Genomic DNA, 24,597 nt, shown 5'->3' with positions numbered 1-24,597 from the left:
CATTTGTAGGTCGCTCCGAAGAAGAAGGGCCGAACATTAGGGATGGGCTCTATTAGAGACTGTCCTGCCGCCACGGCTTCCGGATTCCACCGCCCGCAGGATCCGCAGCTTCGCCAGGAGCTTGCTACGGCCAATGCTGAGATCACCACTCTCAGGCATGAGCAAGTGGCCCAGAAGCAGGAGCTCACCGAGATCCATGATCTCTTCGACATCATTGCGGAAGCGGTTCCGCAGTTGGCCACCGCAATCCGAGCGAGGCAACAGCGAGCACGGAGGGTTTTTGAGACCGGAGCTACTTCGGGTACTGGACCCTCGGACCCGCAGACGCAGGGCGGTCAGACTTCGGCTCCGGTCCCAGCAGTGACGGGCGGTCAGTCTTCGGCTCCGGTAGTGCAGACGGAAAACGTCGGTCCAGCAGCGACGGGCGGCCAAGACGGAGAGCTTCCTCGTGACGTCGATCTCAACCTCGACGATTACGACTTTGTATAGATTAGGTTTTTTGTAAAAGATAATTTGTAGTAATTTTTTTTTATTTATAAATTATTTTTGAATTTAAATTTCAAATTTTTTCTATTTTTAATTTTTTTATTATTTAAAAATTTCATTAATTAAATTAAAATCGAATTAAATAATTAATTTATTAAAATCGAATTAAATCGAATTAATCGACGTAAATTCGTCGTAAATTTACGTCGATCTAACGTCGAAAAATTTAACGATGAATTTACGACGAATATCTTTACGTCGGATTTACGTCGAAAATTTACGACGATTTAACATCGATAATTAAAAATTTATTTTTCCCTTAATTGAAATTCTTCGTCTCCTAATCGTTGTTAAATCGATGTAATTTTACATCGATTTTACGTCGTTCTTATGATGGAGTTATTTCGTTGTACATCCGTTGGAAATTTTACGTCGCATTTACGACGAATTGTTTCCGATGATTTTACGACGATTTTCCGGAGTTGGTAATTTTACGACGATTTTACGACGATTTGGATTTTACGACGATCGTTTTACGACGAATTACAATTCGTCGTTAATTCGACGTAAATGTTCTTTTACGTCGAATTTACGTCGATATCTGCCGACGTAAAAGCTGATCTTTCTTGTAGTGGTTGAAGGCCGCTAATATATAACTTTTGTGTCAGTCCGTAAACTCCAAAAATACATGTAGATAAATAACATAATGATAAAGATATCTCTAGAACGCTTCATTGATTCTATGTATTGGACATAAAACAAGTGATCGTAAGTTATTTATTAATGCTACAAAAATCGTACACCTTCAGTTTTTTGTTTGTTATTATATTGTTGATAAGAAGAGGTCAAATGACAATTTCCAATGTTAGAAGAGATGAGGAAACATGAAAGAGAGAAATATTTTTGTTGCTGACAAAATTATTAATTAGTTCTTAAAACTTTATATAGAATATGAGTGTTTTACGCAACTACGCAAACCAATTAGAAAAATGTCATATGCGTTTATTTTTATTTATGACATTTAAACATTTCTTTTTATTTTATTATGATCCAAACTAATGAACTATACACATGCAATATAATTAACTCGAAACTGAAAGCTCACCAGTTAAAAATGAAAAAAAAAAGTATTGAAACATAAGAATTTGAGATAGGAGGCCTTCAATAATTGTCATTGTAAAATGCTTAAGGAGCAATAAAACATAAAATAAATGCTAAAGATGGAATTTGAACTACACACGATCTCGAACTACTTAGTAAAACGAGTAAAGCTTAGAGAAAACTACTTTACAAAATGGAAGAAATGATGATATTTTAAAGTTTTAACTAATGCTTGTAAAATGTAAATTATCTAGAATATAATATTACTATATTAAAATAATTGTTGGAGTCAACTTTTTTCGGAAGACACAACTTAATATATAAATTGCCTAGTTAGCAAGACACATACCCCAAAAAGATTGACAAAGCGTCAATTCTTTTTGGAAGTCCTAGTTAGCAAGGAAGTCTCTAAAAACGCATGTGCTACATTACCTTTCCCCCAGGGGTTAAGATAGTTGTGCATAATATCTTTAACTAGAGTCACGAGAACTTAGCTTCGATCTGGATTCGCTAACTGTTTCTAGCATGCATTTCTAACGAGATCGACCTGATCAGTACTTGCAAATAAAGAAAGAAATAATATAGTTTCAGGCTTCTTAGCGATGTGAGACGAAGCCTTTTCCAGTAGATATGATCGATGTCCCGTATGAGCTACTTAGACGAACTATGGCATAACCAACCTATAGGGTGCCAACAATAATCTCCCATTTATTTTCAAAGCCTTTACAACGGCTGATAGATCACTTTATATATCCATTCTCTCACTCGTAAGAATAATTTCTACACTCGTTATTCATCGACTTAAACTTTCCTTCGAAAACCTTAAAGCCTTTCTCCAAAAGAAGGCTCTCACAAGTTTTTTTTTTTTTAATTAACCTAAGAGAATCCACGTGTTGTGACTTAGTTTCTGTCTTTAGATAACCAAAAACTTATCTCCAACAAATATATATATATATATATATATGTAAATTAGACTAAAAAAAAAAAAAAGAGCCATAATCGAACAAAAGAAACATAATTATTGTACCTCTAAAACTGTTATCGAGTCCAAGTTTAATTCGGATGGGCAACGGTGTTTTCTGGTCTCTTATTATAAGATTCCCATAATTATTGTAATGCTTTTGATTTCCAAAATTTTAGTTTTTGTTTCAAGAGCACATCATTATAGAAAGAGAGGCGTAATTCATTAATTTGTTTCAGAATAACCAATGAAACTAATGTATTCTATATCTCTACAATCGTATAAAAAATGTGTAATATTCACGTGTCTCCATTTAATATATATACAAATAAATAAAATGTCGGATAAAATTCGAAACTTATTTCAGTTAGTGGCAGAGAGAGAGGCATCACGACAATAACACCGTAAGAAATAAAAGAGAAAATTTGAGAATGGTGGAAGAAAGCAATAAATCAAGACAAAACAAGTAACGGTATAGTTGGAAGTTTTTTCGCCGAGTAGAACTCTGGGAACCACTTGTCGATATCTGGTGTCGGTGCCTCTTCGAAATCACACATCGCCATTGGAGATCTTTCGAAATCACACATGTTCTTGATCTCCTCCCTCAGATTCCGTTCATTCACGCGTCTCTGCACACGTTAGTCAGATTTGTCTCCCCTGTATCCTTTTTGCTTATCCTAGCCAAAGCCACTTCCTCAGTGTCAACGGTACTGGCCACCTGAAAACGAGCATGATTATTGGTAATACCGTCCTACTTTGTTGCTGTATTGCTCACGCCCCTCTACCTGAACCCGGAGTTCACTCTTCTTGATGATTTCTTGCTCTCCGGAACCTCTACTGTTTTTTTTCAAATTCACATTTTTTTTATTTGTCACACAATGACACACTGTGCTTTGATCTTTTGGTGAGTAGAAAAGAAGAAAGCGCATGGATATACAAATATACTAACGCTAGAAGAGGAAGTCACCCTCGAGAGTTGTAAACAGAATCAATCTCAGCAATGAAGATTGTGCCCGGAGCATTTGACCATGCACTCACTCTCCTCCACGCCATTTCTGAGGCTGTAAGTAGCAGTAGGGACATTGGAGAATGCAGTACCAGTGTACCACACTCAGTGGCAACCATTTAGCCAACAGCGTGTTATCTGTCCCAAGAATACCAAACAATAAAATTCCTTTCCAAAGGTCTTCAATACCTTAAAGCGAAAAAAGGAACATATGCACTGATAGTGATATTTTTCTTTCTCATATTTTTGTTGTTTGGTTGATATAAACATATAGGCTGTGGTAATAAGAAACAAAATCAAAGGTATACCTCAAAAAAATATTCGGGTATCCATAAAGGAAGGACGAAAGCCTCCTCAAGCAGCCTTTTTAATTTAGCCAAACCTGCAACATCAATAAAGAGAAATTTGAAAACTTTTCATGCCATTCTGTGTCTTTCAACAAATTGAAATTGAGAACTCCGGAGCCAACATGTAAAACACTGTATTTGATCAGCGGAAAGCAGCAAGACTCCTTCTTCGAATGCTCTCTCCTCTCTGCATCCAATTTCTTTACAACCTTCGTCTCCTCCACTACTGTTTTCCATAAAGCTCATCTGTTTCATCCACGTCAAGGGATCGTCAAGCGTGTTCAATTGCCTAGACCAGCATTATTCGAATTCAGAATATTGAAAACACAAACATAAGCTGTGCATCAGAATGAGATCTATCGCTCCCTAATCAGCTCACTGAGCAACATATTGATCACCAGAAGCTGCTTATGCAAGTTTTACGCACATTCAATTGAAGGAGACAAACTAAAAGACAGCCAAAACAGAAGGAAGCAGCAATAATACATTGCAAGGGCAGAGCAGGATTTTCATGGTAGATACAAATCAAAGTACTAGAAGCCACATACGATTGCCTCACAAGACAGATAACAAATTAACGCTTTATAGCCGCAAATACTAGGAACTAGCAATTGCTTGAACTTGGAGAAATTGTCAACGTAGGCGTATACTTACTTATCAATCTGAGCAACAGTACCACCACCACCATCGAAGAAGATGACAGGAGTGAGTCACAGGATCCTTTCATTGCGTAATTCTCTCGCTAGTCTCAAGTGATCTTACAACCCCGCCTGCGAATTTACTTTGAAATTTCCCAAATTCTAGGGTTTCAGAATCAAGGGCTCGGAGTTAGAACGAGGCTCTCTTTCTCAGTGTCTCTTTCACTCTCTGAATTTCGGACATGTCGTATGGCTCGACGGCGACGAAGGAAGGAGATGGGAGCCGCAAACACATGGTGGTTCGGTCCCGGCGCTCTAATTCGGTCCACCACTTAGTTAGGGCCCGGTTTTTTGGGCCTCTATAAGCAAACCAACAAAAGTCCGTGATTTTTCTCTTGTCTTTTTTTAATCACCTTTATTTTTTATTTTTTTTAACAAGGATATTATTTTATTTTGTTTAAAATTTGAAAATACTATAACGCCCTAATTTAGATATCTTTCTAACGTCCACCATATATATAAACAAAGGGACCATCTATCTAAGAAAATAACATAAACAACAAAATATTCAGTTTTTGGTTTTTTTGATTAAAAAAATTATAGTCACATACATACGTTTGAGTATTATTGTACTCACGTGACGTGTTAACAGTAGATTTTAAAAGTTATAGAGAGATATCATATGGACCACCAAACACATCCATTATGCAAACTGCATTTGAATATATCATTTCATTGTCTAAGAAATACGCATCTCAGTGTGTGGTAAATGCGCTAGGGGAAATGGAGGGAAAGTTGGAGTTCAAAAAAACAAAATTTGGACCACAGATACAGTAAATTGTGGTGTATGATTATAATTTTATTTTTTCTTATCTCTCTTTTACTTTTTCTCTGGGTGTGTGTGTGGTTTGTGTTTTGAACCTTTGAACTAACTTTTTGGTTTGTGGATAAAACATTATTATTAGGGTCATGACTCATGACTTCTCGTTACATGCATCTTTATCCCTCTCATTAGCATTTTTATAGCCATTATTAAACTTTAGAGTAAGTCAAATAAAATAAGACTTTTGATCGACAACCAAACAAGTTTTGAATTCAAAACTCGCAAGGCTCTGATTATCTAATCACGTGTTGTAACTAATTTCAAAAGAAGCGATCATTGACTCATCATTTCTACAAAAAAAAAAAAGAACCGAAAAAAATATCCTTGACTCATCATACACTTCCATTTTTTGTTCTTGTGTGTGCAATACTTCTTAAAGGTTTCAAATTTTAACTTGTATGTTTGAATTAGTTAGTTGACAATTTTCATAAATGCAACATTTTATGTAGGTTTTTCAAAAATTATCATCTAAATGATTAATTCTATAGAAATACTATTTAGGTACGGCAATGATTCATAAAATTTGAAGAAATACTCATATATTATTAAATAACCTAAGGAACGTTTTCTAGACCTTTTTTTGAACTTTCTCTAAATTTGTTGTTATTTGTTTGTTTTGATCATAATCGTGCTATTTTAAAAAGGGAACAAAGACTTGTCAGTATTATCAGTGTTGTTGATTAAAGAACATAAAATAATATGATGAGAAATTTATCAGTGTTAATATATAGAGATAACATAACTATCCTCTATCATTTTTACTGTTACTGCTTTTCCATTTTTGTTTTGGTTGGTTTTAAATATTGAACAAAGATGATTACATAACAACAGCAACAAAGTTGTGTGACAAGAAACATCAACAAAATTCTAAAGAGGAAGAAGACGATCGAGGATGACCAGCAGGAACAAGATCTCTGCAGCATTTAACATCCACCAATCGCCAATGACGTTTTCTCCTTGTTGGGGCCTCCGATTTGGACTCTTATTTTTTTTGTTTCCTAATCAAGAGATCTACTTCAAAAGTTCAAAAAAAGAGACATTTGAACCAAAAAAAAGAAGAAAAAGTAAGAAAAAAAAACCAAAAGTTGTATTAATGGCTAGGGATTCTAGCTCGGTTGTTTCTCATTAATTAGTAAGCGGTGAATTAATGGCACATATGCCATTGTACGTAAGAGAATGATAAATGTGGCATAAAAATCATAGCTGTGTAGACAAATAATAGAAATTGTTAATTACACAGATCTCACGGAGCGATCAACCAAATCTATGTTTAAGTCCGCTACTAAATTAAAAATAATACAAAAACAATAATTAATACTCCTAATAAACTCTCTTCCATTTCCTCTCTCCCATATGTTAACGTTTTGGGTCAACAGGTCAAATAATAATTTCGTTCTCTGTACATAAAACAATTTTTTAATGCTTTCTTTTTCAAACACTGTTTTAATGTCGTTAGTAAAGTTTTGATTTTTCCTTTCTTAATTATTTCTAAAATGTGTCTTCTTTATCGTTTAAACCACACTAGTGTCTGTCTCGTTCACTCCCAAAGACGCTCTCTTTCCCCAAAGAGCGGATTCACCATCTCGATCTGCCCAAGCTCCTTCTTTTCCTGAAGAGTTTTCTGTAGCTTCGCAGGTCCAATCTTAATCTTTTAACTTGATTTTGTTATTATCTTACAAGAAATTTTGGAATTTAAGCCTTTTCTCAAAAAAAAGAAATTTTGGAATTTATGCTCATGCTTGTGCATCCGCGTACCTCCATTTCGTTTCCGTTTGAGCCGCCCCAGATCCGACGAGTCTTTTTCTTTTCATTTCTTGCCAATATATCGTTGGTTTAAAGATTTCTTTTTTTTTTTAAAAAAAAAGAAGAAGAAGAGAATGTGAGTCCAATCGATAGGGTTTTGTGGGTTCTTTGAAATTTCCCTAGTTGTCTCAGCTCTGATTCATGGGTTTCTCACGATCTGTTCGTTTTCCCGAGAAAATGTGGCTGCTTTTCAAGAGAACGTCTGGTTGCATTTCCTCCCATTTTTTTTCTTTCTTCTTATGGATGATATATAAAATCCGACGAAAAAAGAAAGAGTAGTTAGATTCATGAATATTGGTTTTTCCTATTACTTTTTTTTCGAATTTTTGGGAGATATTTTCTATAGATTTTGCTATAAAATTGGTTTTTTGTCCTGCATTACTCTTTGCATTGATAAGGAAATCAAATAACTCTTGATTCTACCATTGAATCTTACATTCAAGCTTGGAACTTGAATGTATCTCTCATTTATACTCTGGGTTCAGTGAACCTATTACCTTGGAAAGTTTCCAAAGAAAAAACTTCGGAAAGAATCATGTGGTTGATGAAAATTCTTTCTTTGAGTTAATTTGGTTATCCTCTTCAGAACATATATATATATATATATGCATTGTTGCGGATGAGCAATCTCACCTGGATAGTGATCTGTTTATAGCCTGAACCGCTGATCTTTGTGTTTTTGTTACTTCAATTTCACAGATCGGAGGAAGGTGATGCAGTCCTAAGACTCAAGACTTCAAGGCTATATCTTCTAGTGGGATTTCAGAAATGGGGAAGGAAAATGCTGTGTCTCGTCCTTTCACTCGTGCCTTTGCGTCTGCTTTGCGCGCTTCAGAAGCGACCTCTACTACACAGAATCAACAGAGAGCAAACACAAAAAGACCAGCCTTGGAAGATATGAACGTCACTGCACCCAATAAGAAGAAGAAGCGAGCAGTTCTAGGGGATATCTCAAATGTTAGCTTCAATGCAGCTCAACTTAAGGTTGTTAAAGCGCACAAGTTTTTTTCGTTTGTTAATGTTTGGCTTCCTGTGATATCTGTGAAGATTATAACATGCATATCTGGAACATGTTTCAGGCCAAAAACACCAAGCAGGTAAAGAAGGGACAGGGATTGGCGAGTGCATCCCAGCTGACATCTTCTGTTACTTCAGATCTCACAGATCTTCAGTCTGGGGCCGATGCAAAAGCAGAAGCTGTATCAATTACAGCAGGAAACCTGTCTCTTTGCAAAAGTACAAATGACACAGCTGAGAACTGTATTGAGAAGTGGAATTTCAGATTGCCTCCAAGACCTCTTGGGAGATCAGTTTCTATAGGTGATCCAATAAAAAAACACAAATTTTTATATGAGTAGTTCCTATTATTTTGAGGAGTGGTATTTAATGAGTTGTGAACCTTTTCTTTTTGCAAATGGTTACAGCTGAGAAAAGTGCTGTTATTGGTAGTTCAACTGCACCGGATATCCAAAAATTCATAGACATTGATTCAGATGACAAGGATCCTTTATTGTGCTGCCTCTATGCCCCTGAAATCTACTACAATTTGCGTGTTTCAGAGGTAAATCCTAGGCTTAATACCCTCTAAATAAGCTTGGTAAGCCAAAGCACTGAAAGTTTGATTCCTTGTGCTTCTGTGTAACTTCTGTCCAAGCAGCTTAAACGCAGACCATTTCCAGACTTTATGGAGCGAGTACAGAAGGATGTCACTCGGTCCATGCGGGGAATTCTGGTTGATTGGCTTGTCGAGGTTAGTGTTTAGTTCCCCTTCTGATGCTAACTTTTGCAACTTCTATGCCCGTCTCGGGTTCTCACAAAAGTCTCATCTTTATCACAGGTGTCTGAGGAATACACGCTTGTACCTGACACTCTTTATCTCACCGTGTATCTCATAGACTGGTTCCTCCATGGAAACTACATGGAAAGACAGAGGCTTCAATTGCTCGGCATCACATGCATGCTAATTGCCTCGTAAGTTCCTCTCCAGTTTTACTAGTAAATATCATCTCAGGTGCAAATAAAGCTTAACTTTTTTTGTTTCACCTTCAAACTTTTCAGAAAGTATGAGGAAATCTGTGCGCCACGCATTGAAGAGTTTTGCTTCATCACGGATAACACCTACACAAGAGATCAGGTATACGGAGATTACTGTCTTATACCTCAAAAGAGAAAATGTGCAATGTACTAATCAATGTGCGAATGGGATCGTGATGTGCAGGTCCTGGAAATGGAGAACCAAGTCCTAAAGCATTTTAGCTTCCAAATATACACTCCCACTCCAAAAACGTTCCTTAGGAGATTTATCAGAGCAGCGCATGCCTCTCATCTGGTAATGCATTTTCCAATTTGCTCGCCTATCTTGTTCTTATTACAAAGTTTAGTAGAAAGATTGAGAATTTATCGGTATTGGATTGCTGGATTTGCAGAGCCCGAGTCTTGAAACTGAGTATCTAGCAAGCTATCTAACGGAGTTGACGTTGATAGACTATCATTTCTTGAAGTTTCTTCCTTCCGTCATCGCTGCTTCAGCGGTCTTTCTTGCCAAGTGGACATTGGACCAATCCAACCACCCATGGGTCAGTAATGTTGCTTCTCATTCTCTATTACCAGACACAGTTTAGCTCCACAAATCTTGGATCTTTAGCTTCCTTTTGGTCTTTTTTACGCGCAGAATTCAACACTCGAGCATTACACAACGTACAAAGCGTCAGATCTGAAAGCATCTGTTCTTGCCTTACAAGATCTGCAGCTTAACACCAAAGGCTGCCCCTTGAGCGCTATACGCTTGAAGTATAGGCAAGAGAAAGTAAGCTTATTTACTAGCTAAACACGGTTTGTTATCGTTTGAATTCGTTTGTCTCAGTTCTCATAAGACTTCTTTTGGATTTGCAGTTCAAATCTGTGGCGGCTCTCACATCTCCAAAACTACTTGACACGCTATTCTGAAGGGCTAAACCGAACGGTTCATCTCCTAACCGATAATAGATCTGGAACGAGAACATTGATGGTCCCGGTTCATCTTCATTCATCTAGTTACTCTTTTGTTCATAAAACAGTTCCCACAGTCCCACTCATCTAATATTTGATTAGAATTTGGTTTAGTTTGATCTGGGGGGTTTGGTTCTTCCAAACCCGGTTTCCATCTAATCGGTAACAAGAGGTTATTTTAATTGTAACGAGAATGTACATTTCTCCCATCATGAGGTTATGTTAACAGTTTCGGAATTTCATATTATTTTCCGATGAGGTAGTTTAAATATTTATATAATTAAAGTTTATTAATCCATATCTCTAATTTTATTGATCACTGATATTGGATTGTCACGTATGGGAAGTGGGAACCACCTTAAACTTCAGTCCAGAGAAATATACTACTACAGTTTAAGGTTTCCAAAAATTTTAGACAGATTTTCTGATTAATTTTGACCAAAAGCTGTCTACATTACTGTTATGTGATGAAACATATGTTGAATTATTTAGACATATTTTTTTCTTTCAAGTTTCTACTCTAAGGATTACTATCTACCACTTCGGAACTTAGTTCCTGCAATAGAGGTCCTCTTGAAATCAGAACGTTTTGCACTGATTATAGTAGTAAGGTTAAACTAAAAAGAATCTGACAATTATATGAATGATTCACAACTGATGAATCATATGAATGATGCAACACCAATGAATATAAATTATCTTAATTCCATAACCTTTGTGTCAATTTCTTTTTAGTTTAATTGACAAATTCTTTGTATGGGTGCATACAACTTACTCGAATCTACAGAAAAATTTCGTGAACAAAATGCATGCATCTCTTTATAAAGCTAAATGTTTTATTAATTAATAATTTCATATGAGCTGATGCAATTGCAAACATGCAAAGAGCAGCAATATTGCAAGAAAAGAAAAGTTTATCTAATTTGAGGAACAAAGCCCAAGATGCAAAGGAATAGAGAAATATAAATTGTTCACCGACGAAAAATCGAAAATTAAACAACATTAAAGATAAAAAGACAACATTGGCGACATATGATGAAGTTCTAATAATTTATATAGTTTAATAAAATAGAATCAATAATCAAAATTTTTTTATCAAAATTTGTACAAAAAAAAGGTTTTGCTTTCAGCCTAAACCAGCTCTGCTTCTAGTCTTTGGTTATCTACATTTAAATGGTTAAGAGAACGATACTTGTGCTTGTGTAAAGAATTATTAGTGCCTCAATGAAATGGATGAAGGAGCTCTTTATTAAAAGATATATGCATTCAAATATGAAACTCATATTGAGGCTTATCGTGGGATGCCATGAATGAATGTGTGACGAATAAAGAATGGATACAACACGAAAGACTTGGAAGTATTAGGAGCGGAGCAAAACTCAAAGACTAACATGTTCTTGTATACCAGTGACTATCGCTGAAATTAGTATATCTTTGTTGTTTGGTTAGTTTTGGGAATGTATTGATTCGTGATGGGCGCTCTCGTCATCTCCCTCTGATGCTCCTAAAATCTACAGGTTCGACTAAAATAATTGAACTTTAATGTTAAGAAAGCTAAGTGAAATTGGATAAGCCAAATATGCATACATCAAATCAAGAAGACAAATCTCTCTAAAATAAAAAATTGGCCGAACGTGAATCAGAAAATCTATCAATCTCCAAGTACCCACTACTACATAACCAATTAATTTTTTGGGTATTTAAATTACTGTCTTTTTCAATGAAGGTACTAATTTAATAACTATTTCATAGTAAAAGACTAACAATTGGTCTTGGTGCAAAGTTTGTCTTAAAATAACAATTTAGCACCAAATGATTGGAAAGGTCAATGATTTGTGCTTCATATATTGTAAAAGAAGTATACTTTAGCACCAACAATTATAAATTGTAAAAGACTAAAATTATGCTTAGAATTGGTCTTGGTGTAGAGCTGGTCTTAAAATAATAGTAAGAGACTAAGAGTATAGCACCAAGAAATTGGAAAGGTCTATAAATGCATTGCGGATTAAGGTGGACGAGAAATACAGTAGAATAAAAAAAACAAAAAAAAATCAATGGAGGGCCCTTTGCTGACCAAGGATGAGCGCAACGTCGACGTTACGAGAAACGGCGATTCTTCATCAGATGATGAGCACAATGTCAACATTACAATCAATGACGATTTTTCATCAACTGTTGCGCAAATACCATATGTATTTGCATTTATTTTGAATTCGTGCGAGCTTGTTGTGACTTTGGTCCAGATTGTTGCAGCCATAGTAGTTGTGACAGGAACAAAAGGTGACCATACAGAAGCAACATGGATCAACGTTTATACTTGTGGCTGTATAGCCAATGTCCTTATTCTATGTTGGCGTTTCTGCAATTACCAAAATGCAACCTCAGAGACTGGGTATGAACTGTATATGTTTTTTATAATTTTTATTTTTAACAAAAAAGGGAATTCAGATACCTAAATCAGTAATGGGTTTAATTGGTTTTGCAGAATCAACTCGGTGATGATCATTTTGAAGATGATTCTTGAATATTTCTTCGTTGGGTGGTCTGTGGTGTTCTTATGGGTTTTTGTTGGCAACTCATCTCTAGATCATACCATTCCACTCTCCGGGTGAGCATGGAACGAAACTTACAATTATATGTCTCGAAAATAGATCTCACCTACCTGATAATAAAAGTGATAATTAATATTCGCCATTATTTGTCCTTTTTGCAGGCTATGTGTGACTTTCCTTGTCTTCAGCTTCCTTCGATATGTGCTTCCTAACCTAATATGTGCAGCGATGTGTTGCTGTATGTCTGTGACGTTAGGTATTAGGTCCATTAGTTAAACTCATTGGAACGCAAACGCTTATCTGCGGATAAAATGTTGGATCATGCTGATTTCTTCTTTCTTTAATTGGCTCAAGAATTGTTTGTTTTCATTTCTTTCTTTTTTGTGTGGGGTTAAAATGCTTAAGAATTGTTGTACTACTCTCCAAATTTGCTAAAATAAATCCAAGTTTCATCTACTGAAAATCTTTCATGAATTCGCTGAAACTATAAGCTGAAACTATAAACTGAAAGAGAGGATGCTATAACATGTTTTTTTCAACCGTCCATATAAAAAATAAAAAAAAAAGTAACAAAAAAATTAAAGTCATACTAAAGAAACGAGATATATTAATTACCGAATTTTTTTTTTAATTACCGAATTAAACCGCTTTTTAGGTCTCCTAATTCCTAAAGAAACGAGATATATGTATTAATTACCTGGTCGTTTTAATTTTCATTGCAGCGGACGTGCCCGCGCAGGTTCGAATCCTGCCGTTCGCGATTTTTCTTCTTTTTTTTTTTCCTACCAAATTTATCTTTTTCTTTTTCCATCGTCTCCGTTTTTCATCCCGCCCATATTACCCTAGATTTTTTATTGATTGATAAGCTCGATACTGAATCCCGCTTTCCCAAACATTTCAATTTTCAAAACCCATAACCTCTCACTCTCTCTCCGTCTCGATCTCTCTCTCGGCGTCTGGGGAATCTGATTGAAGTCCCATCGGCGGCAAATTTCCGAAGGTTCAGATGACTGATCTGAGCCGGAGTTCAACTTTAGAGGACGATCCCCTACATGCTTACTCAGGTCTATCGCTTTTTCCTCGCACGCTGAAATGCTTGTCCTATCCTCTTCCTCCTCCTCTCTATCAATCAGTCGATCTACACCAGACCCATACTCTCCTTGAATCTATGGTAACCTCCTCCTCCTTAATCTGCTTTATACTTTAGATTTCAATGCATTAGCTAGGGTTTGTTTGCTCACTCCGTAAATGCGGAGAGTGTGTTCGAGTCGGTTTATTCGATTCGGTACGAAATCAATTTTTAAATCCTGCTTTCGTTTCCGCTAATCCGCCTTTGGGTTTTCCCAATTGACGGAGATTAGGTTTTCGTTTGAACACTCTTACCAAACACTTGATAAAAAGCCAGATGTTTGCTTCTTCTTCTTCTTTATTTTCTTTTTTCGTGTAGATGAATGCTTGATTTTCAGCTTCTCTTCAAAGTCTGTGGTAAACTGCAGATATCTAGCAATTACCCAGAAAGTTTGACAAGTCTGTGTTTAAGGAGGCATTACAGCTCTATGTTTGCTAAGTAAATAAGCTCTAGTAGATAGCCTGCTAATGAATTATATTGATGAGTGCTCTACATTGGCTTCGGCCTACTTTTTTTCTTGGGTCAAGGCTTCTCTTGGTTTTTTTAGTTGTTGAGATTACAGCACGAAATTTAAAAGACAAACTGCAGTTTTCCTTATATTCTTTGTCGGTGTTATTTCCGTTTCAGTTTTTTCCTTGTCATATCAAGTTCAGTTTCTCAAACTAAATTATTCGCTGTCAAATCCTTGTCTTCCATCTCACAGCCTTTTGAAATCCAAAAAGAGCACCAGGAGCAGGCAAAGGCTATCTTGGATGACAACGCAGAACTCTTAAAGCAAGGCATTGGAACCAGTGTAGCATCAGAAAATACGAATGTAGGTGCCAAGATGAAGACTATCCCAAATAAACGAGAAAGAAGACCGGGATATGAGCGTAAGCGAGAACCTTTTACTATCAAGCCTAGAACCAGGTAAAGATCAGTATAACATAGCAACTTATCCTTTCATTTAATATAGCGATAACACTTTTTTTTCTTCTTCATTACTTCATCTGATACCTTTACAAAGTTAGTTGAAGCCTTTAGATATTCTTGTTGCAGTCAACCACCTCAAAATGAACCAAGCTTTGATCCTAGTAAATATCCAAAACCCGAAGAGTACTTTGCTGCGTATGAAAGATTTAAAAGTGAGTTATGTCTTTTTCTGATGTTCATAGCCGTACCTTTTTACTATAGTACTATCATTCAAATATGCTTTCTTTGTGCTGAATTTTAAATAGTTGCCAAACGAGAATGGGATAAGCAGAGTGGCACCCTTGTAACAGATACACACCAGAACAAGCCATCAAGGCGCCCTCGCAGACCAGAAATGCCAGGGTATTACTACGAACAACTCTCTCAATGCATGTTTCAGAGTTGTTCCATTTGCATATTTTGCTTATCTGTTTCCCTTGATACTTCCAATTTCAAATTTCAGGAGAAAACGGGGTTCATACAAGCATACTTATACGGATCGTTTTCTCACCAACCTGAAAGCGTCAGAAAAGGAAAACCCCATTCCTTCTGAACAAAACTTAGAGAAGACCACAGCTATACATGTTACGACAGCGGACAGAGAAGTAGATGGTGAGCGAGCACTTGTAGTAGAAAAGAATGTCATGAGCTACCATTTTGTTGTATCATGTTTGCTACCATTTTGTTAAATCTGATAGCCTAAGCCACTGTGCTCTGCAGATTCAACCGTTAACACAGCCAAGGGCTTAAATAATGTTTTGACTGAGTTGCTTGCTTGCTCTCCGGATGAGCTTGAGGGGGATGCTGGTGTCAAGCTTTTGTTGGAACGTTTGCATATCAAGCCCATTGATAAACAAATCCCTTCTCTCCCTGTCTTGCCTGACTTTCCAGATGTTACAAGAACGCGCTTGAAGGCAGCTGGAAGGTCGAACCCATCAAACCAGAGGACTGCACTGTCAAGTATACAGAATTTGCTAAAAGGGATTAACGGTGATGCGAGACGAAAAAATAGCCTGTCATCACCATCAAATCCACCAGAGGATCACTTTTCATTTCCTGACAGACAATGTTTGCTTCCAGGAGATGAACAGTCTAGAGAGGTAGATCTAGCAAAGGATTTGAATGTCGGTTTCAGATCTTCAATGGCCAACGATGCTGGTAAAGTTATAAATAATGCATGCCCATCTAATGTGGGCACAGTATACGTTGGTAGCGATTTCGGCAGCTCAGTGCAGAAGAGTTCCTGTGAAAGTGGTTCTGATACTCATTCTGGCATCCATAGATCTCCTTCAAGTCCAGATAGGAACGCAGATAATTGTGTGGATGATAGCATCACAAACATAAATTCAGCCACTCGAGAGGTGAACGTAAATATGCAAACAAAAGGAAATGAGGGAGATTTGCCCATGAGTGAAAGTGAAGCAAACAGAAACACTGGCAGAAGAGCAAATGATGCTGATTTCAGTGAAGAAACTGAACAATTAGACAACCTGGTTAGTTTCTCCTTGACTGTACAGGACCTTAACATATCTGGACCTCTTGTTTATCACATCTTGTGAATTTGTTTGTGATATAGGCGGAATCTGCATCTAGAGAGGTTGTAAGAATGGATCCTTTTACTGTAGAAGAGGATAGCATCCCAGATCAGCAAGGTATTGTAATCTTTTCTACCTGCATACCATATTGAAAATTCAAAAACTCAACAAGCAAATTGACATGTCTAATAACTTAAGTAGTACATTCTTCTCCAAGAATAATCTCAGTTCACTTAAAATTTGTGGCTCAAAGGTTTTCATTACGCCGTTATTTTGCTATAGGTGAGTCCTCAAAATCTCCAAACAGAGCTCCAGAACAATACAACGCAATGGATGGATCCTTTGAACATGCAGAGCACATTCAAGGACAACATGGAGAGGAAAATAACAACACTGACACTGCTTGTGGACTTCAAGTAGAAAATGCTCAGGTTAGTTCTTCATCATTGTCGGTTCAAGTCAAGGCCAATTCATCTTCACGTTGTTAGACTCGGTCATGTTTTGAACTTTGTGACCTCTGTGCTGGATCCTTGTTTTTAAATCCAGGATAAAAATAATACATTGAACAGAAAATCGTTGGATTTCGTTTCTTTTCAGATGTTGTGTGTTTTTAATAGGGTGTAAGCTTTTTTTAGGCTAGGTCAAGTATGAGCTTACTTAACAAAACGAATATGAGATTTCTTTGTTAACTTTTTCAGCAGGAGGTTCACAACTCTTCACACAAACAAACAAATAAACGGAGAAACAGAGGATCTTGTGAAAGCAATATGAAAAAGCGAAGCAAAACTGTGCACGACGAGAGTGAGGGAGACAAGAAAATGAAAACATCTTCTCATGAAAGTGGAGGAAAGAAGCAAACCAAAATAAAATCGAACAAGGGAGAGGAGAAGAAGCAAACGAAAAAATTAACACGTGAGAGTAAACTATTCTCTCGTAGGAAAAGCCTTGCAGGTACATCGACTTTCCAAGAAACTAAACTCGACTACTCATGCTTCAAAGCTCTATCGATTGAACATGCTAAACTTTTGTTTATGCCTCTCTCTAAGGTGCTGGTCTTCAATGGGAAAAAGAATCTGGTGTCAGACGAAGTACAAGAATTAAGTCGAGACCACTTGAATACTGGAGAGGTGAAAGATTCTTGTATGGACGCATTCATGAGAGTAAGCCACATATTCTCTTTTACCACATTCGGTTTTAATCTTTCGAGTGTTTTTCTGATCATAGTTTCTCTTCGTTTTTCAAAGGTTTGACTACTGTTATCGGCATAAAGACTGCATCAGCGAAAAAGGGCGAAAATGAAAAGCGCGTATATAAGGTGAAATCATTTGTCGCTGATGATTACAAAGAGCTGGTTGATTCAGTCGCCTTGTATTGATGAATCATAATGCTAGGAGGAAAGTAATCAAAGCAAATTCTGTTTTAATCGTAAATCTGTTTATGCTTAGTTTTATCTACGACCATCAGTTTGGTGGTCGAAACCTGTGATTCTGTCTCTGTCGAACCGCAACTGTGTTGGACTTCCTAAAAACGGAACCGAGAGTTTCAACTTTCAGTTGGTTTCTTCCATATGTTTACTAGTCATGTTGCCCTTTGTAATAACGGTGATTAGCCTCAACGTCTTTGGTATTCTTTCTAGGCACTTTTTGTGCCCCACCTCTCTCCCTTAAAAGCCGCCTTGACTATTATTTATTATATAATAATCTCTAACTAATCAAATGTATAGCTACGTAGATAAGTTAATAAAAGATGGTTATAGGTTATAAATATTCGAGTTTAATAACTTTCATTCTTGATTTGATTTTGTTTTGTTTTCTTTATTAATTAGTAAGTTGAAATCAGACTGAATTAATTTTAGTTGTAGTTCGATAACAAAAATGTAGAACCAAAACAAAAACGAAATGTCCTATCTGCTTCTACTGTTTAGACTTGTTTACTTGAACTCAATATCAATCCCGCCCTTGATCCACTTTTCGTGGATCGTGTCGCAACAAAAAAAAAAATTTTTGAGTTGAAATCTCCTTGTTGAGTATGGTCCTAACCTTTAAAAGAAGTAGCAATTTTATATTTTTGGTACACCATTTTACTTTTTAGGTAGTATGCCAATATTGGCAATAACCCATAAATTTGGAGGAACGTATTACTTTCTTGGGAAATTAAAATCTGACCATATTACTTTCTTTTATAAGCTTGAATTATCTATGCGAATAGTATTTGAATTCCAACTGAGTAAATACGCCTCAGTTTCGAGGGACCTTTCTCGAATTCTGCCGTCCGCCTTTTACGCTTGACTTCAGGCAAGACTAACAGAAACAAGGAGACAAAAAAACGCTCAAAAGTATTACAAAAAGTTCAAAATAATTTAGTTATTCATTTATTTCACTGGTAATCGAAGAGATATCATACACCTCAGCAAATTCGATAATGATGCAAATGGATCGTAGAAAGATGTAAAAACAACATACAAGTTGATGAAATTCACGGGATATCTACAACTTTTTGAATTTTGATTTGATGTCGACCGTACAAACAAATATTACGTAAATCATAAAAATATCATATCTTCTTACTGACCAAATATAATGTTGTGTTAAACGATTTGGACTAGTAAAAATAAAACGATTTATTATTATGACCGTCGACGTTTTAGAGATTTTTTTTTTTATGTGACGTATTCTAAATTTAAATACATTACTCCCTCTGTTTCACAAAAAGTGTCATTCTGACATTTTTTACACTTATTAAGAAAATTATTAAAAAATACTATTTTGCCCTTCATTAATGCATTAAATAACTTTTTTTTCTAATTAATACATTAAATCAATGAGGTCAAAACTGGAATATTGTTTAAAATTCTGCATTGAAAATATAAAACGACACTCTTTGTGAAACAAAAATAAAACTTTAAAACGACACTCTTTGTGAAACGGAGGGAGTATATAGTATCATTCGTAATAGGCGGTCAAAATATGCCGACAAATAAAAAATATGTCAAATTATTATACTCTATCGTTTGATAAAATATCGTTGAGATTCATTGGTGTTTTACAATACAATAGTTTCTTTTTTGTTTTACTTGTTTGTTTTCTAGGTTTCTTGTTTTGTCATCTGCTTTATTATTAAGTTTTGTGAAACAACAAGATCGTAGTGTAATGCTTGTGATCAGTGCCGTGCTTAGACTTATAGAGGCCTAAGACAAATTTTAAATATTTGTAAATTTTTTAAAAAAAACTTTTGTTTTAATAATTTTATATATCATTATAAACTAAATTCTATTTTAAAAGTAAGAATTTAGTCATTTATTCCATTTTATGTATGTATTAGTATAATGATATAAGTATATAGATGTAAGTATATGATATTTTGTTTAAAATCCTAAAATTTAATCATACAATCTATATTTATAATAGGTAAAACCACATATAAAAGTTAATTCAACCTACTAATTAAACTATTTGTTAAAAAGATGTGACCCTTAATTTTGAAATTTTGTTTGTGGTCTAAGGTAAATGCCTTTTTTGAAAAAGAGAAGGCACGACTCTGCTTGTGATATTACTAATTGTTTGTTTTCTTATTTATGACCACTATGATTCACTTTTTGTGTTTGTGTGTTTTATTGTTTATTGCGTTAACCTGAAGAACCAGCTCGATAGATGATGCTTCTCTTTGGGGTATATATCGACACCTTGGCTTTGATTGGTAACTTTGCAGAATGGCAGAATTATGGAAAAAATCTTGCGGAATAGATTAAGCGACTTATAAGTCGCTTTTCTGCGGAATGATTTTTTTTTGTATTTTTGTTAAGCAAAAACGCAGTCAGCGTTTTTATGTGTATTTTTTCATTACGCAGATTTTTGTTGATTGGCAAAAAACCTGTGGAATTGTGTTTAAAAACGCAATTCCACCATTCCGCAAGTTACCAATCAGAGTCCTTATCGTTTGTTAATTTCCAATTATTGTACGCCAGACGCCGTGTTGTTTTTGCAAACCTTTGCAGCCAGACGCCGTGCCGGTTTGGCTTTCCTGTTGTCCCACTGTGTGTCTCATCATTTCGCTTCACAATTTCCAAGAGTTATCGTTATTCATTTGCTTTAAAACGATTCAACGGATTGGTCAAGACTCAAGACTAGTGGTGAAAAATTATTTTTGCAAGCCCGATTTCTATTAGCATTGAGAATTAATATGGAGAGTGGACTATCGAATATTTGTTATTTTCTTTTTCTTAAATGGTTGCTTTTACTTGGAAATAAATGCATGAACTTATACAACTTACAGTACAAGTGCTTATACGGATATGTTCATGGTCATGAACTTGGAGATGTGGTGGACCCTAGAACGAGTCCAAGTTGCATGGAACATGCCATTTCCTTCAAATTAATTGTATTATTTTATATTATCGGTGAAAATGTTGTTACTTACGGATTCTCACGATTATGATGGTTTTTCTTTTATTGTGAAGAGTGAGGACATCCTACGTTACTGAAACTAATCTTTTAGTGTTTGAAAGAGATATAAAGTAAAGTGGTAATTCTCTAAGTTAGATGAAGAGGATTGCCACATTGACATCCCTACATAGTACAAACTACATACATCATACATGATACATCATACGACACATAAGTATTATTTTTACATGAAAATCATACAATAAAAGACATATATACATTTTTACATATATATGAACGTGAATCACGTGATTTGTTTTGCACTTTTTCTAGAGATATGACTATTTATCCGCAATAACAGTTTATTATCTGTTCGTCGAGTAAGGAAATTTTGGGTCATTGGTAGCGCTGTCATTTTGGTTCATTAACCGCGGGTCCCGCCCCGTTAAACTCGCCGCGGAACGGGTGTGGGTTGTCTAATTTCAACTTATGTGGATTAGAGATTATGCGGGTTGGGAATTGTTAAATGCGGGGCGGATGCGGGTGATGGTTTTTAGATAAACGGGTTTGCGGATACCCGCATTTGATTTTGATTGGATTGTAATTGCATTTTTTTGTTGGGTTATAATTGGATTGTTTCGCTTTTGGTGTTAAAATATAACGTCTGGGCCTTATAATATAATACAGCCCAAGAATTGATTTATTAAACCAGGATATATTTTTATAAATTTAAGACTCTCAAGACTCAAGAGCACGCCGCCTCCTCAACTCTCAACTCTCAAAACCCTAGATCGATTAAACTCTCAACTCTCAACTTTTCATTTTCTAATTTTTTCTTCTTTTTAACAGATTCTGAGAATGGATCCGGCTAATCCAGCAGATGGTGGTAATATGCCAAGGAATCCGACTGCTGCTAGTGAGGGATCAAGTTTACCTGCGGAGGAGTCTCTAGCAACTAAGAACAAGAGGAAAAAAAACTCACCAGCGTGGGATAATTTCACTGTCATCACTAAGGTCAATAGTGAAGGTGTCTCTGAACTCAGAGCTAAGTGCAATCACTGCACTAAGGACTATGCTTATGAATCACACAAGCAAGGTACCTCTAATTATAACCGACATTCACTAGTGTGCATCAGAACGCCTAGAGATGGTGATGTAGGTGCTATGCTTGTTAGTGGAGAAGGGAAATTGCAATCTAGAAAGATTGGTCAAGGTGTATTTCGTGAAATGGTAGCAAAGTGCATAATTGAGCATGATCTCCCCTTCTCTTATGTAGAATATGATAGAGTTAGGTTGATCTGGAAGTATTTGAATGCTGATGTGAAGTTTATAAGTAGAAATACAGCTGCAGCAGATGTTTATAAGTTTTATGAGATGGAAAAGTCAAAGTTGAAGGTAGAATTGTCTGAAATTCCTGGTAGAATCTCCTTCACATCTGACCTATGGTCCGCTATAACTGTGGAAGGTTATATTTGCTTGACCGCCCATTATGTTGATAGTTAGTGGAAGCTAAGGAATAAGATTCTGTCTTTCTGTGCTATGCCTCCTCCACATACGGGAATAGACTTAGCAATGAAGGTCTTAGAGATGTGGAAAGAGTGGGGAATTGAAAAAAAAGTATTTTCTCTAACCTTAGACAATGCTAGTAACAATGACAGCATGCCAAACATTTTGAAGAAGCAGCTGGTAATTCAAAACGACTTGCTCTGTGGTGGAGAATTCTTCCATGTAAGATGCTCTGCCCATATTCTAAATCTGATTGTACAAGAAGTATTAAAGGTGATGGGTGATGCTTTAGGAAAAATCAGAGATAGTATCAAATTTGTTGAAGCTTCAGAGGCTCGGGGTAAGTTGTTTGCAACCTGTGTGGATTCTGCTGGGATTGATGTTAAGGCTGGTTTAACATTGGATGTACCAACTCGCTGGAACTCTACATTTAAAATGCTTGATAGAGCTATTGTCTACCGTTTTGCATTTGATAGTTATGAAGGCATTGATCCAAGTTACAAGGCTCTTCCCACAGATTCTGAGTGGGAACTAGGCGTACAAATCTGTGAGCTCCTGCAACCGTTTGATGAGATAACCAACCTGATTTCAGGTTCAACTTATCCGACCTCCAACCTGTATTTTATGCAAGTGTACAAAATTGAGTTTTGGCTAAAAGCACATGAGTATAGTGGAGAAGCTGTTATTATCAATATGGTTGAGACAATGAAAGGTAAAAATTTGACAAGTATTGGCATGACAAGAGTGAGATTCTTGCAATGGCGGCTGTTTGTGATCCTAGATTTAAGCTACAACTGCTAGAGTATTGTTACACAAATCTGGATGAGAGTACTTGTCAACAAAAAATGGAGCACGTGCAAGAGAAACTGAAACTGCTTTTTCAATCTTATTCCAAGCCAGCAGCTGAAAGTTCATCATCGGTGGCTGGAGTTGTTAATTTTCAGTCGCATGGGAAGGGTGTCATCAATTATAATGTAAGTGTTTCTATAGATATTTATGTTTTGCTAAAAAGATCTTACACATTATTTGTTTGGATTGATGTAGGATTTTCACAACTTTCGCAAAAAGAATGTTAGTGCTAGTGGAAAATCTGCATTGGATAGGTATTTGGAAGAACCACTAGTAGACATGGAGATGTTTCCAACTTTAGATGTCTTGAGTTTTTGGAAAGAAAATTCTCATCGGTTTGGGGAGTTATCTAGGATGGCATGTGATCTTCTCAGCATACCTATAACAACGGTAGCATCTGAGTCTTCCTTTAGCATTGGATCACGGGTCTTAAATAAATACAGAAGTTGTCTTCTCCCACGAAATGTCCAAGCCTTGATATGTGCTCGTAATTGGCTTCGAGGTTTTGAAGCATATGACAATGGTAAGTCACTGTCTTATTTTTCAGTTATACTTTAATAGTTATGGTGATACTAATTTTGAAACTTTGTTTGAAATAATTAGATAATGGTGCATCCGATGGTGAAGATGATAACTTACCTTCACTAGAGTCGTTGGCTTCCACTTCGTAAGGAATACTTTGCTTTTGTTAGAATTACGTAGTTCTTATGCTAGCTGCAAACTTACTTTTTTAGTTTTTTTAAATACTTTATGCTTTTCATTAAGGTCTTACTAACTTGTATATTTACCAAATCCATTATAGGTGAAGTGAGAAACTCCATCAAAGAGCAACAAAAAAGACGAAATACAAAAATGACTATAAGAAGAGAAGAGATTCCTTTTCACCTCTTTGAAGTTTGTTTTTGCTTTAGTTTGAATTCTGTTTTCACCTCTTTAAAATTTGTTTTTGCTTAAGTTTGAATACTGTTTGGAGAAAAAGAACTTATGTTTAACTTATGCTGTATTGTAACTTAATCACTTATGTTTATTTCCATTTAAAACTTATGTTTCAGTCATGTATGATTTTTCAGTTTTTTTTTTTTGAATTTTTATATGTGGCGGGTAAACCCGCAGACCCGCTTGATTAATTAGATGCGGGTGCGGGTATCCAATATATAATTTGTGGGTTTTGCGGATCTTCTTTTGGCGGATAATTTCAATCCGAACCCGCGGCGGAGCGGGTCAGGCGGGGCGGATCCGACCCGTATGACAGCGCTAGTCATTGGTACTATAACTTAACGTTATCTAATGTCACTGTACCAGTTAGGCATTTGATATTAGTGTTAATAGGTAGATAGCAATATGTCGAAGACTTATTTTAGGTAAATGGAAATTGTACGAATTGCGATTAGAAAACTCAAATAGTAATAGGATATCGAGAAAAGGTTGAGTAAAATTTAACACACTATTTGTTAAATCATTTAAATAGACTTGATACTTT

At 36.0% G+C, this 24,597-nt stretch overlaps 4 protein-coding genes and 1 long non-coding RNA gene across 8 annotated transcripts; 4 read left to right on the top strand and 1 right to left on the bottom strand.

Moving 5' to 3' along the window:
* Positions 1 to 2,841: 2,841 nt before the first annotated feature.
* LOC112084079 lies at positions 2,842 to 4,853 on the bottom strand. 2 transcript variants are annotated; one of them, XR_002898028.1, is made up of 4 exons: positions 4,556 to 4,853; positions 4,024 to 4,147; positions 3,863 to 3,936; positions 2,842 to 3,692 (listed from the first exon to the last, which is right to left on the bottom strand). It is a non-coding gene; the product is annotated as an uncharacterized LOC112084079 (long non-coding RNA). The 2 variants fall into 2 exon arrangements; XR_002898027.1 differs by having other exon boundaries at positions 4,024 to 4,190; positions 4,556 to 4,842.
* Positions 4,854 to 6,924: 2,071 nt separating this feature from the next.
* Positions 6,925 to 10,453, top strand: LOC18993315 (cyclin-A2-3). Of its 2 annotated transcripts, none has more exons than XM_006416830.2 (11): positions 6,925 to 7,057; positions 7,925 to 8,209; positions 8,305 to 8,545; positions 8,650 to 8,786; positions 8,883 to 8,975; positions 9,063 to 9,196; positions 9,284 to 9,359; positions 9,444 to 9,554; positions 9,652 to 9,801; positions 9,897 to 10,031; positions 10,118 to 10,453. In XM_006416830.2, the coding sequence occupies exons 2-11, from the start codon at positions 7,994 to 7,996 to the stop codon at positions 10,169 to 10,171; spliced, it is 1,347 nt and encodes a 448-aa protein (XP_006416893.1). In that variant the 5' UTR covers positions 6,925 to 7,057; positions 7,925 to 7,993; the 3' UTR covers positions 10,172 to 10,453. The 2 variants fall into 2 exon arrangements, with proteins under 2 accessions (XP_006416893.1, XP_024008225.1); XM_024152457.1 differs by lacking the exon at positions 6,925 to 7,057 and adding an exon at positions 7,349 to 7,430.
* Positions 10,454 to 12,236: 1,783 nt separating this feature from the next.
* LOC18993314 lies at positions 12,237 to 13,041 on the top strand. Its single transcript, XM_006416829.2, has 3 exons — positions 12,237 to 12,605; positions 12,699 to 12,821; positions 12,927 to 13,041. The coding sequence occupies exons 1-3, from the start codon at positions 12,268 to 12,270 to the stop codon at positions 13,039 to 13,041; spliced, it is 576 nt and encodes a 191-aa protein (XP_006416892.1). The 5' UTR covers positions 12,237 to 12,267.
* Positions 13,042 to 13,683: 642 nt separating this feature from the next.
* LOC18993313 (centromere protein C) lies at positions 13,684 to 18,012 on the top strand. 2 transcript variants are annotated; one of them, XM_006416827.2, is made up of 11 exons: positions 13,684 to 13,936; positions 14,598 to 14,803; positions 14,933 to 15,018; positions 15,112 to 15,208; positions 15,309 to 15,457; positions 15,566 to 16,338; positions 16,422 to 16,497; positions 16,663 to 16,811; positions 17,082 to 17,331; positions 17,427 to 17,540; positions 17,625 to 18,012. In XM_006416827.2, the coding sequence occupies exons 1-11, from the start codon at positions 13,772 to 13,774 to the stop codon at positions 17,753 to 17,755; spliced, it is 2,196 nt and encodes a 731-aa protein (XP_006416890.1). In that variant the 5' UTR covers positions 13,684 to 13,771; the 3' UTR covers positions 17,756 to 18,012. The 2 variants fall into 2 exon arrangements, with proteins under 2 accessions (XP_006416890.1, XP_006416891.1); XM_006416828.2 differs by having other exon boundaries at positions 17,079 to 17,331.
* A 4,532-nt stretch (positions 18,013 to 22,544) lies between these two features.
* Positions 22,545 to 23,788, top strand: LOC112084034 (zinc finger BED domain-containing protein DAYSLEEPER-like). The gene is made up of 4 exons (XM_024152295.1): positions 22,545 to 22,980; positions 23,070 to 23,242; positions 23,313 to 23,640; positions 23,721 to 23,788. The coding sequence occupies exons 1-4, from the start codon at positions 22,545 to 22,547 to the stop codon at positions 23,786 to 23,788; spliced, it is 1,005 nt and encodes a 334-aa protein (XP_024008063.1).
* The last annotated feature ends 809 nt before the right edge of the window (positions 23,789 to 24,597 follow it).

Source organism: Eutrema salsugineum, unplaced genomic scaffold, assembly GCF_000478725.1.
Source record: "Eutrema salsugineum unplaced genomic scaffold, Eutsalg1_0 scaffold_5, whole genome shotgun sequence".
NCBI lineage: Eukaryota > Viridiplantae > Streptophyta > Magnoliopsida > Brassicales > Brassicaceae > Eutrema > Eutrema salsugineum.
The sequence above is the reverse complement of the archived record's forward strand: the minus strand, read 5'-3'. Positions and strand labels throughout refer to the sequence as shown.

Excerpts from the sequence above, each read along its gene's own strand:
- LOC18993313 (XM_006416828.2), top strand. The coding sequence starts at position 13,772 with ATGACTGATCTGAGCCGGAGTTCAACTTTAGAGGACGATCCCCTACAT. Across the intron at positions 15,209-15,308 it reads CGCAGACCAGAAATGCCAGG|GAGAAAACGGGGTTCATACA; the intron begins GTATTACTACGA and ends TTCAAATTTCAG. Across the intron at positions 15,458-15,565 it reads AGCGGACAGAGAAGTAGATG|ATTCAACCGTTAACACAGCC; the intron begins GTGAGCGAGCAC and ends TGTGCTCTGCAG.
- LOC112084034 (XM_024152295.1), top strand. The coding sequence starts at position 22,545 with ATGGGTGATGCTTTAGGAAAAATCAGAGATAGTATCAAATTTGTTGAA. Across the intron at positions 22,981-23,069 it reads TATGGTTGAGACAATGAAAG|AGTATTGTTACACAAATCTG; the intron begins GTAAAAATTTGA and ends TACAACTGCTAG. Across the intron at positions 23,243-23,312 it reads AGGGTGTCATCAATTATAAT|GATTTTCACAACTTTCGCAA; the intron begins GTAAGTGTTTCT and ends GGATTGATGTAG.
- LOC18993315 (XM_006416830.2), top strand. The coding sequence starts at position 7,994 with ATGGGGAAGGAAAATGCTGTGTCTCGTCCTTTCACTCGTGCCTTTGCG. Across the intron at positions 8,787-8,882 it reads ACAATTTGCGTGTTTCAGAG|CTTAAACGCAGACCATTTCC; the intron begins GTAAATCCTAGG and ends CTGTCCAAGCAG. Across the intron at positions 8,976-9,062 it reads TGGTTGATTGGCTTGTCGAG|GTGTCTGAGGAATACACGCT; the intron begins GTTAGTGTTTAG and ends TCTTTATCACAG.
- LOC18993314 (XM_006416829.2), top strand. The coding sequence starts at position 12,268 with ATGGAGGGCCCTTTGCTGACCAAGGATGAGCGCAACGTCGACGTTACG. Across the intron at positions 12,606-12,698 it reads AATGCAACCTCAGAGACTGG|AATCAACTCGGTGATGATCA; the intron begins GTATGAACTGTA and ends TTGGTTTTGCAG. Across the intron at positions 12,822-12,926 it reads CATACCATTCCACTCTCCGG|GCTATGTGTGACTTTCCTTG; the intron begins GTGAGCATGGAA and ends TCCTTTTTGCAG.